This window comes from Vicia villosa, unplaced genomic scaffold, assembly GCF_029867415.1.
Source record: "Vicia villosa cultivar HV-30 ecotype Madison, WI unplaced genomic scaffold, Vvil1.0 ctg.004478F_1_1, whole genome shotgun sequence".
In the NCBI taxonomy this organism is placed as follows: domain Eukaryota; kingdom Viridiplantae; phylum Streptophyta; class Magnoliopsida; order Fabales; family Fabaceae; genus Vicia; species Vicia villosa.
In genome coordinates, this window is record NW_026706445.1 from 101,397 (window position 1) to 114,680 (window position 13,284).

The following is a 13,284-nucleotide window of genomic DNA, read 5'->3' on the forward strand; positions in this document are numbered from 1 at the left end:
AAGTTTGCTTGATTAAGTGGTAACACAATGGGAGGTGAAGTGGAATTGGCTTGAAGTATGAAGAAGGAAGTTTAGGCTTACGGTCAAGCTAGGAAGTATATATTTTTTTGATGTGATTTTTGGTAATGAATTATGACTCATGTAGTAGAATAGGAACTTTGGATATGGTGTGGAAAACAAATATTGTAATGGGGTATGGGTTGGATATTTTTGTAATGGATATTGAATTTTTTTTATGTGAGTTTGTAATGAATAATGATGTTGAATGAAACTTGAAAGGGTGTTGATGCTCTTGTAACTCTTGTGACCTCGATGATCCATTTTCAATACGCAAAGCATTTCCCCTCTTCTTGCTAGCCTTTGACCGATACCTTGCATCTTAAGAAAGTTTGGTTCACTCTTCTGTTGTTGCATTTGTAATCCGATCCCCCCGTAACAATAAAGCTTTGATGGAATCCTTGAAGGAGGTAATAATTGAGCATAGGAGAATGCCTTAACACGAAATCCAGTGAACTCAAAATGAGACAACAATCTCAGACACCAAGCATAAGTAACTCTAATCTCTTGACACCCACGGGAATATAGACCTTAATCCTTCGAACTTGGTACATCTTGAGAGATAATACCTCTGTATCCTTTGAATGAATGCGAGAGCCTCAAAGCAATATAGGAACCCTAATTCTTCAAGATCCTTGATCCCAATACCAGATTTATTTATTAGTGATGCATGATGTGTTAAATGACCTAGTGGAGGTATGCAGATGAAATGCAAAGCTAAAACCAGTTAGAAATTAAAGGGTAGGACAAATTTGGGGTATGACAATAACAATACTCTTAAAATTAGTCAGATCATCACTAATTCATATCATCACCAGATTTTGAGTGAGACTTTCCAAAATTCCTTTAAAGAAAATCATTTAATATTTCTTTTATACCCAAATTCCTTCGTGGTATAATAAGAATACTAATCTCTTTGTTTCAACAGAAAACTTACGGTTACAAATCTATATCTCAATTCCTTGATTATACAGATTTATATTTTTATACAAAAGCATTAACCTTGGTTTTCCAACCTAACGTTAACCATAAATCAAAACTTTATTTTCCAATAATGGTTTGCATTAAGAACACTATATAAAAAGATGATAATGAAAAAGTTATGAAATTACTAATAAAATAAGCAAATTATCATTACAATAGGAAATCAGGGACACCCCCCTAGCATTGGGGGGTTTAGCCTCTCATGTTCATGAAATTAAAAACAAACATAGTGAAAGAGAAATTCATTACAATAGAATTAGGATGACTTTGATCTTCAATAGCTTCCGCGGTTGAGAGATCTCCGTTTTCCCAACAATTGCATGTATCTGCTCTTCTCCCAAATTGTACGTTAAAATAAAAATTCAATTGCCAAAAGATGCCCTCTTCTCATGAAAAATAGGTTTAAGTAGTGATACTATGTTTCCATCTGGTGCAGAATGACAAAATTGCCCTTAATGAGTCCAAAGTAAAAATCAGCAAAAAGGCTCTAATGCCTCAAATCCACGCTGACACGGCCGTGTCAAATGACACGGGCTGCCCGTGTCAGCTTCTGCCCACGCCCTTCTCTTGCTGTTTCTGCCCGTGTCAAATGACACTGGCTGTGTCAAATGACACTGGCCGTGTCAAATGACACTGGCTGCCCGTGTCAGCTTCTGCCCATGCCATTCTTCTTCAGCTTCTGCCCGCGTCAAATGACACTGGCCGCGTCAAATGACACTGGCTGCCCGTGTCAGCTTCTGCCCATGCCATTCTTCTTTAGCTCCTGCCCATGTCAAATGACACTGGCCGCGTCAAACGACACTGGCTGCGTCAAACGACACTGGCTATCCACGTTTTCTTCCGCTCTTGTTCTAATTCTTTTAGAAACTTTCCTATTTCCTGAAATCAATAAACACTACCAAAACAAGTCTTAAAAGCATCTAATTAGCAATAAAAATAAACAAGAACTCATTTGCAAAATGTGAAGAAAATTAAATAAAGCGATTGAAAACTAAACCATGATGTTACCGGAATGAGCGATTTCTTACCAAATAATCGATGGAAAGTAAGTAAAATTGGTGACCGATCACAACCCCAAACTTATCTCATTGCTTGTCCTCACGCAATGCATGAATAGACAAAATTGAGGTCACCCCTGAATTAAGCTTACCACAATACAACCGTGCTTTTCGCAACTCAACTTTCACCATTCCGGTCAATCTTGTCGATTTCACAACCCGAATCGCCCGCTTCACTATCACATCAAATTACCACTTCACCTGTAAGCTTTATCACACATCTCACCAATTCTCTCGGGGTTCAGAATAAAAATTCACTCACAAGTTCATAATATGCAATACCAACTTTTAAATTCGAATACATTCTACTTTCATACACAAACACTTTGCACACACTTTTTGAGGTCTTTGGGTTGAAACGGGGCTTAGGACAGGTGGGATAAACAAGGAATAGGATATGCAAGGGGTGTAGGCTCAACATTCGTGTTGTTGTTCTTGTTTTAGTGCTTCGTTTAGCATCATGGGATTCAATCACACCATTTCTACTCTTTTTCTTCACTCAATTGTTGCTTTGAGCGTATGCTTTGGCGAGTGCTAATTCCAATTCCTCTCTCTTTTTTTTTCATATGCATTTTGATGTCTCAACACTTTTTCTTCTCTTTTTTTTTCAACACATATTTTTTTTTCGCACTCGCCTTTCTTTTAGGCGTACTACCCCAAACTTATGATTTTGCACTGATTTAACAACAACATCAAACACTTATGCTGAGCAGGGTAGGAAAAGAAATTGAATTTAAAGATATATATATTTTTTTTCTTTTTGGCCAAGGGTTAATATATGTGGTTAACACAAACAAAGGATACAGGCTCAAAGGGGTTTGCAAAGGATAAACATAATACAGGGTGGCTGGAAAGGCTCAATGTTAACACAAACAACGTGCCTCAGTGTGTGTCAATGTGTAGTGTCATATGAGTAGAACATACGCAAATTCAAAGTGGTCAAGTCATACCTGACTATTCTCTCATGATGATGCATATTTGGCTTTTTTTTGAGCTCTCGCATTGTTGGGCATAGCTTACAAGATCCATAGTATTTCTTGTGTGATGTTGCTTCTTTTTCGGTTCGTGTATGCCACCTTTCAATCTCAGTCCGGTGTTGTTAAGTTGCGTCCCACAATAATTTTTGGTTGTATCAACTTCCAGGGATGCCTAAGGTGCAAGCTTGGGTGGGATCTTTCATCCTTTTACTACCACTCCATCAACCATCCGGTAAATCACATCAATCTGTAACACATGGTAGACATAATAGCATGGAAATACTAGGAACAAACACAAATAACCGAATCTAAAACCTGAATGCAATAAAACCCCCCCACACTTGAACCAAACATTGACCTCAATGTTTAAATTCGAGATAGCGAGGGTGAACTCACAGAGGGTATTGCGACTCCGGCTGACGCTTCCTAGCTTTCACCAGAGAGACCCACTTTTTTTATTTTCTGACAACAAAACAAAAAGTAAACTGCATTATGAAAACTGTGGGTTGCCTTCCACAAAGCGCTTCGTTTAACGTCGCATGGCTCGACGGTCCACTCCCTTCTATTATGGGGGATACTTCCTCTTCCACACCATGTTGCTTGTCCTTTCCGCAACCCAGAACTCATCTAGATTTAAAGGATGGACCACTTTTTGCCTCAAGTCACTTTCAACTTCCATCTCCTTGTCTTGATGTTCCCTTTTCTTTCTTTCCTTGATTTCTTTATTGGACTTTGGAGTTTTTATATGAGATGTTGCCACCTGAGAGATTATGCTTGAGACCCTTTTTGGGGTTGGTTCCGATCTTTTGCTTTTGCCTACTATGTGGATCATTCCAACTGAAGATTGATTATCTCCACTTTCACCTTGCTTCTTGGTGTCTAACACTTTCAGAGTTATTTCTTCATCAAAAGATTTCAAAGTCAGAGTACCTTTTTCAATATCGAAATTGCACCGACTAGTGCGCAAGAAAGGTCGACCCAGAATAATAGGGGTCTCTTCATATTCAGGGATATCCATTATTTCAAAATCAACTGGAAAAACAAATTTGTCAATTTCTACCAATACATCTTCTGCCACCCCATATGACCTCTTCATGGTGTGATCTGCAAATTTCAACTCTGTTCCTCTTTCATTCACCTTTTCAATACCGAGCTTTTTGAAGATAGATAATGGCATTAAGCTCACACTAGCACCCGAATCAATTAGAACCTTCATGAAAGTTCTGTTTTTTATCGTGCACGGTATTGCAACTGATCCAGGATCTTTCTGCTTGATTGGTATTCTCTTCTCTGGTGAGATTGCACAACATTTCTCCTTCTTAACTACCCCTTCACCCTTTGTTGGTTTCTTTTTAGATATCACTTCCTTCATGAATTTCCTGTACATTGGCATCTTCTCGAGGGCATCAAAGAATGGAATATTGATCTCTAACTTTTTGAAGTATGTGGCAAACTTCTCCAAGTCTTTCTCTTTTTGGTCCTTCTTTGCTACTCGAGAAGGATACAGCAACTTAATCAATGGTGTCGGCTCTTTTTTCCTTCTCTCTTCAGTTGGCTTCACAGGTTGTATCACCTCCTCTGGCACTTTCTTATTTTCATGCACTTCAATATCTACTTCGATGATATCATCATACTCGATTTCATTTTTTTCTTCTGGTTTTGATCTCCTCTGACTTCTTGTTGAGATGACATTCACATTCTGATGCTCCCTTGGGTTTGTAACAGTTGCACTTGGTAAGGCACCTTGTGGTTGAGCATTGGCGAGTTGTTGTGCTATCTGACTCATCTGAACCTCAAGATTTTTGATGGATGCACCCGTGTTTCGAAAATTACTCCTTGTTTCTTCTTGGAATTGGGAGCTTTGAGCGGCCATCTTTTCAATGGCAAGTTCCCAATCTGCTTTTCTGGGTACCTGTTGTTGGAATTGTTGTTGTGGAGGTTGTTGATATGGTTGCTGCTGTGGTGGCCGATACTGTTGTTGCTGAGGTTGGTATGGTACGATCCCTTGCTTTTGGTCATTCCCTTGTTGATCTTTCCAAGAAAAATTCGGGTGATTTTTCCATCCCGGATTGTAAGTATTTGAGTAAGGATTATTTTGCTTCAGAAAATTGATCTCTTCTACTTGTTGTGCGGTTGCAACACAATGTATAGCAAAATGAGGTCCCCCACAAATTTCACAATTCACTGCTTGAATCGGTTGAATTGGTTGAACCTGTGCTACCGTTTGAGTATCCAGGGCTATCTTCTTCAGTCTTCTTTCTACTTCAGCTGTAATTTGATCCTCCATCTTAACCACTTGATTTGCCAACTTCAGATCGATGATTCCTTCTGGTTGGCTCACACTACGGTCATATAACTCCAAGTGTTCATTTGCAGCAATGGCTTCTATAATCTTCTTAATACCAGTGGCTGTTGTAAAATTTGTTGAGCCACCAGCAGCTGTGTCGATGAGTTGCTTAGTCTTAATTCTTAGGCCATTCACGAAATTTTGCATTTGTTCAGTTGCATCCATATTGTGTGTAGGACACGCAACCAACAATCTTTTGTACCTTTTATAAGCGTCCCCAAGTGACTCCCCTTCCTTCTGTTTAAAATTAACTATGTCGTACCTCTTGCGGATGTACACAGAAGCGGGAAAATACTCGTTGAGGAAAGTAGTCTCCATTTGCTGCCAAGTAGTAATGCTCCCAGCAGGTAAAGAGTAGAACCACTCTTCAGCATCCTCTGATAGTGTAAATGGAAACATCACTAACTTTTTGGCTTCTTCAGAATGCCCCTCAATTTTTAGGGACGTAGTCATGGTCAGAAATCTTTGTAGATGTTATTTGCATCTTCATTGATTTTTCCAGAGAAAGGTCTTCTTTCGAGTTGTCGGATAGTTGAAGGATGCAACTGAAAGTGGTCGACATTGACCGGTTGATTAACTATTGTCATCCGGCCAAGTGGTGCATTCGCTCCTCCATAATCACCTAAAAGTCTTTCAACGGGAGGTGGGTCAGCCGCCATAGTTTCAGGTTCTGAATCTGACTGCTCAAAAGGAATAGATTGTGTCTCTTTGTTTTCAGATTCCGAAACTATGGGTATTTCTTCGTTTGCCGCTAGTCTTTCTTGTCTAATCTTCCGGAGTCTTGCTCGCAATGATCTTTCAGGTTCTGCGTCAAAAAGAAATTCAGCTGAGGTCTTACCTCGCATAAAAAGATTAGACGATAGTTAGTTGGGAACAAAACTTCAACAAATAGGAATGCAGAAAATAAAATTTTGGTTGCAGAGCAACAAAATTTCAATTGAATAATTAATCACTTGTATTTTGGCAGTCCCCGGCAACGGCGCCAAAAACTTGATCGGAAAATTATAGCAAGTGCACTATTTTCTCGATGTAGTAATAATTGGGGTTATCCCCAGTGTCGATCTCTTAAGGACTGCGCAGAAACTTAAGTGTTTTAACAAATTCAATTGAACAAAAACTCCTTGGTTTGTTTCAATGTTGTTTGCAAAATTATAAAATATGAATTAAAAAAAATAACAACTAGATAAACTTGTATTAGACAAATAAGAAAGTAATGCTAGGGGATTGTGTATGAAATTCCTTATAATAACAATACTCTTAAAATTAGTCAGATCATCACTAATTCATATCATCACCAGATTTTGAGTGAGACTTTCCAAAATTCCTTTAAAGAAAATCATTTAATATTTCTTTTATACCCAAATTCCTTCGTGGTATAATAAGAATACTAATCTCTTTGTTTCGACAGAAAACTTACGGTTACAAATCTATATCTCAATTCCTTGATTATACAGATTTATATTTTTATACAAAAGCATTAACCTTGGTTTTCCAACCTAACGTTAACCATAAATCAAAACTTTATTTTCCAATAATGGTTTGCATTAAGAACACTATATAAAAAGATGATAATGAAAAAGTTATGAAATTACTAATAAAATAAGCAAATTGTCATTACAATAGGAAATCAGGGACACCCCCCTAGCATTGGGGGGTTTAGCCTCTCATGTTCATGAAATTAAAAACAAACATAGGGAAAGAGAAATTCATTACAATAGAATTAGGATGACTTTGATCTTCAATAGCTTCCGCGGTTGAGAGATCTCCGTTTTCCCAACAATTGCATGTATCTGCTCTTCTCCCAAATTGTACGTTAAAATAAAAATTCAATTGCCAAAAGATGCCCTCTTCTCATGAAAAATAGGTTTAAGTAGTGATACTATGTTTCCATCTGGTGCAGAATGACAAAATTGCCCTTAATGAGTCCAAAGTAAAAATCAGCAAAAAGGCTCTAATGTCTCAAATCCACGCTGACACGGCCGTGTCAAATGACACGGGCTGCCCGTGTCAGCTTCTGCCCACGCCCTTCTCTTGCTGTTTCTGCCCGTGTCAAATGACACTGGCTGTGTCAAATGACACTGGCCGTGTCAAATGACACTGGCTGCCCGTGTCAGCTTCTGCCCATGCCATTCTTCTTCAGCTTCTGCCCGTGTCAAATGACACTGGCCGCGTCAAATGACACTGGCCGTGTCAAATGACACTGGCTGCCCGTGTCAGCTTCTGCCCATGCCATTCTTCTTTAGCTCCTGCCCATGTCAAATGACACTGGCCGCGTCAAATGACACTGGCCGCGTCAAACGACACTGGCTGCGTCAAACGACACTGGCTGTCCACGTTTTCTTCCGCTCTTGTTCTAATTCTTTTAGAAACTTTCCTATTTCCTGAAATCAATAAACACTACCAAAACAAGTCTTAAAAGCATCTAATTAGCAATAAAAATAAACAAGAACTCATTTGCAAAATGTGAAGAAAATTAAATAAAGCGATTGAAAACTAAACCATGATGTTACCGGAATGAGCGATTTCTTACCAAATAATCGATGGAAAGTAAGTAAAATTGGTGACCGATCACCTTGCCAAGCCAACCTCCACACATCTCCAGGCTGCTCATTGGATCATTCGTTACCTCAAAAATGCACCTGCCAAGGGACTCTTCTTCAGAAGACATTCCAATCTACAGCTTACTGGTTTTTCAGACTCTGGTTGGGGAGCTTGTCCCACATCACGAAGATCTACCACTAGATTATGTTTCTTCCTTGGAGACAATATCATCAGTTGGAAGACAAAGAAGCAGACGGTCGTGTCACGCTCATCATCAGAAGCCGAATACCGTGCATTAGCTAACACTACATGCGAAGCACAATAATTACTCTTTCTCCTTCATGACCTTCGCATTCCTCATCCCTCACCTGTCACTCTCTACTGTGATAACCAAAGCGCCATCCAAATAGCAAACAATCCAATCTTTCACGAACGGACAAAACACATAGAAATGGACTGCAACCTTGTCCGAGACAAAATTCAAGACCACATTGTACACCTAATACCAATCAATTCAGCAAACCAAGTCGCAGACGCCTTCACAAAATCTCTCCACCTTGGTCCTTTTTCCTCTTGCATCTCCAAACTTGGACTGTTAGATATCCACTCCAGTTTAAGGGGGGGGGGGGGTGTTGGATTACAAAAGCCCACTGGACATTCTCCCTAGGCCCATTTTATTATCACATGTAACTTCTTTCCACTTATGTAGCTCACCAACAGTAACGGCTAGTTTATTTACCATATATAGCAAACACTTGTAACGATGCAATACATCTTGGAATAATAATATTTTTCCCTTTTCTTTTTTTCCAAAGCTTCTACATGCTTACATCAGCACTAGATAGATAAGATAAGATAAGATAATATATTTTAAAACGAATATTAAATTTAGGATAAGATATTTAAAATTCGTTTTAAAATAATTTTTTATTTGAGTTTCAAGTGACAAAATGTTCTGCATGGTGAAAGTAGATTTTGCATAATAGAGATTATGGTTATAGTGAGAGATTCATAAATGTGCTTAATGAGTTTACAATATATCAAATTGAATTACTGAATTTCACTAAATTACAAAATAATTGGATTTCAAAATCATCCAAGTCCACAAGATGTGTTATCAAATGATTTACAATAACACCCAAGATTCTACTATCACAGTCTTCAAACTCAATCCACACTAAGACAAGGTCAAAAAATTAATATATAAGATAAGATAAGATAATCTAGATGGATAAGATAAGATAAGATAGAAAAATTCATAGATAGATAGATAAAGATAAGAAAAGATAAGATAAAATAGAAAAATTGATAGATATATTAGATAAGATAAGATTAGATAAGATTGAAAAGATAAGATAAAATATGATAGAAAAATTGATAGATCGATAAGATAAGATAAATAGATAGATACGATAAGCTAAGATCGACAAGATTAGATAAGATTAATAGTAAGATATGTTAGATAGATAGATAGGATAAGATAGTATAAGATAAGATAAGATAAGATAAGATAAGATATATAAAATAAGAAAATACAAGAAAGAGATAGATGAATATATATATATAGATAGATAATTAAATAGGTAGATAAGATAAGATACGTAAATAGAGAGATTGATATGATAATATATATAGCTAAGAAAAATATAAGATAAGATATGATAATATCGCTAAGATAAAATAGATAGATAAGATAAATAGTAAAATAAAATAGATAGAAAGGATAAAATAAGATGACAAGACGGATAAATAAGATAGGATCATATATATATATATATATATATATATATATATATATATATATATATATATATATATATATATATATATATATATATATATATATATATATATATATATATATATATATATATATATATATATATATATATATATATATATATATATATATATATATAAGAAAGGATAAGATGTAGAGAGAGAGAAACTGTTAGTTCCATGGTTTTTGTAATTGGCATAACTTTGCTAAAACATGGTTCTTAACTAATATTGAGCTAGATGTAGAAACATCTTGCCCTAATGTCATTACAAGTTCAGTTGTTATGTGTTTTGACAAATGTTGCGACATTCTACACCAGAACATCCTGACAGTTCAAATTGGTTTTTATCCTTGAAAGATTTGATTGAAAAATATGAGAATCTGGAATATTCATATACTCATTACAGGTGCAGGCAATCAAGGACAAATGCAGATTAGTATCGATTTTTTGAAAAAGAGTCTTTGAGATTTCTTTTAGAAAACTATGATTTGATTTGATTTGATTTGTTCCTATGATGTGTGAAGATCTTGCAGCTGTTTTCAGAAAGGAGAAGATTGGATTTATTTTAAAGTCCAAGTTCATACTGCAAGAGTCTATAAAAAGGAACTCGGGAAACCTAGTTTTTCAAGCATTCAAAGAAGAGAAATCGTGGATGCAATTAGGGTTGTTGTTTTGGTAGTCTCCCAAGTTCTTCGTGTGATATGTTCTTTGTGTCACTCATGTATCTTATAATACATTGAGGTGGACGCGTGTTCTCACTCTTGAAGCTTTTAAGCAAGATATTTAAGTATTGTTCTTGATCAAAGTTTTTAAGCAAGATCAAATGTTATTCTTAGTTAAGGTGTTTGACTATGTATTTTTATTGGAAAGTGTAATCTTTCTGTTTGGGTTCCCTTGATCACGGGTGTGTGACTCTTATTTATCACTATAGTGATTAGATGTGAGATGTCAATTTCTCATATCTAGATATTGATTTCTAGGTAAAAGTTGCATTGGGTAGGGATTAGGCAAGAAGTTGTAAATTGAGACTGTTTAGGCTTTAAACTAGTACTACTAATAACGAATTTCCTTCCTAGCTTGGTAGCCCCCAGATTAATTAGGTGTTGTTGCACTAAACTGGGTTAACAATTCATCATGTTATTTAACATTATTCAATTTATATTTAAATTTTGATAAGTGTGTTGTAAGTCAGCAGATGTTGTAACACATGTCTTAACATTATGTGTTGTTATATATATATATATATATATATATATATATATATATATATATATATATATATATATATATATATATATATAGATAGATAAGAAAAAAAGACAAGATTAGATAAGATTGAATAAATAAAGTAAAATAAGATAGAAAATTGATAGATGATTAAGATAAGATAAAATAAGATAAGATAAAGATAGAAAAATTGATAGATATGAGAGTGCATACCTCAAGAAGTTATTTAGAGTGATGTCAAAACTAGGTCTTTAGAAGTAGAATGTATTGGATGGTATCCTCTTAGTCTAAGGCCTGCACATGCATAAAACACTTCTATAATCATTCTAAACTTGCTCCTATGCATATGGATAGGTTTAACAAGTAAAAGACATGGTTTTCGGTGAAAATGCACACCATAGATCGATGGATAGCTCTTGGAGGTCGACCTCCACTGAGTAAGAAAAAGAAAATTTCATGAAAAACACCTCTGCCAAGCATAGGTCAACGCACAAAAGGTGCATGTCGTATAGGAAGCTATAGGTCGACGCATGGCATGCTAGAGGTCGAAGCATGATGTGATTTTCATCTCCAGACCTCATTGCATATTGTGTTGCTCACCTCAGACCTCATTGCCTTGTAGAGGTTGACGCACAAGGTGCTGGAGGTCGACGCATCGTTCGATTCTGAGCATTTTAGTGCATGAATTTACCAGTCTTTGTCTTTTTTCACACATATGTAAATACATTCATGCATCTTAGTCAACAAATCTTTGAAACCTGAAAGAGACAAATATTATTCTCATCTTCATTCTCTCTCTTGCTCATTCATCAAATACACATAATCATTTTTCCTTGAGTATAATCATAGATTAAGAGTGATAACGTTCAAGGTTAGGAATGTGTACATTCTGATTGGTTGAAGAATTTTGAGAGATTCATTGAATAAAATCATTGGGGTTTTGTCCTCCAAGGTTGGATTGACTTGGAGGTTTTTGACAAGAAGCTTTGGATTTGATTCAGCCGAGTGAAAGCCTTGAAGAACGGTGTGTTTGGTCAAGGGAGTAATGGTAGACGGAGGATCAATCAAAGTTTTTGGGTGACAATAATTTACGCTTGCAATTCATCCGAGTGAAAGCCTTGAAGAATAGTGAGTTCGGTAAAGGGTGTAACGGTAACCGGAGGATTGATTCGACGTTGTTGGGTGACTTGATCTTGCTTAAGATCAAGGGGAGAGAAGATAGAGAATCAACATCAAAACTGAGTTTGTTTGTTTATTGCTTTAACTTCTCTTGTAATAACATTTTGCAAAGAAATAAAAATTATCTCAATTTTCGTTTGGAATTATGGGCAGACATAACCGTAGCGAGGATGAACGATGAACTACCTAAACAAATATTTGTGTTCGTCTTTCTTTGTTTCTCTTTTACTTACTATTGACATTGGTATACAATTGCTAAATTGCTAATAATTCTAAGTGTTTAAATTGTGATACAAAACTATTTTTTGTAGAGAATTGCAATTGTTAATTGCAATTGGAATTCACAATCAACAACACTTAGATAAAATTGGCGTGCAATCAATTGCATACCAACTGTTTGTGAAATTGATTGTGCATAATAACGTTTGCCCAATAAGTGTTCGACAAATTGATTAAGTCAGTTTTGTCAATTATATTTCATTGGAAGTAAGTGCTTGAGTGTTTAATTATTCAAACAACTATATTTCAAAATCAATTGATTCAAGCTACTTCTCATCTTTAGTATCTCTCACATTTATTAAAGGTTTAGTCTTTCTATTGATTCAAGCTACATATGAAATAAATACATAAACTTACATTCACACATATAAAGATCAATCAACATGCAAACACCAACCACCATATTTATCTTTTATTAAATTAAATGACAAAAGATAAGATATGGTTTCATGATTCAAACAATTAGTCTATTCTAGTTGATAAATAAAAAAGAACACGCGTATGGATGAGGTATGATTACAATGGACCATTATCATATGTGTAATGCAAATTTCTTTCCGCATGCTTGTACGTTTGTAAAGCATATATAGCCAACCTTCCTCCCACGAGTTTGTTGAAATTAAACCAAAGTATGTCCTCAGCTCCATCATATCTGTTTGTTAGGAAAAGATACACATGGGTTTCAAATATAGTATGGTCCATAAACTCAATGAAATTCAATCCTTTCATTAAGAACCTCTACTCAAGTTGAATACTACATGACGAATCAATATATAGTCTCACTCTTATTTTTGTCTCATTCATTTATTACAATGTAAGTAGAGCTTTTATAAGTACTATCACAGCTTAGATAG

The 13,284-nt window shown here is 35.8% G+C and overlaps 1 protein-coding gene across 1 annotated transcript; it reads right to left on the bottom strand.

Annotated features, from left to right (window-relative positions):
* Positions 1 to 3,641: 3,641 nt before the first annotated feature.
* On the bottom strand, positions 3,642 to 5,876 carry LOC131642095 (uncharacterized). The gene is made up of 3 exons (XM_058912378.1): positions 4,989 to 5,876; positions 4,226 to 4,862; positions 3,642 to 4,108 (listed from the first exon to the last, which is right to left on the bottom strand). The coding sequence occupies exons 1-3, from the start codon at positions 5,874 to 5,876 to the stop codon at positions 3,642 to 3,644; spliced, it is 1,992 nt and encodes a 663-aa protein (XP_058768361.1).
* Positions 5,877 to 13,284: the final 7,408 nt, after the last annotated feature.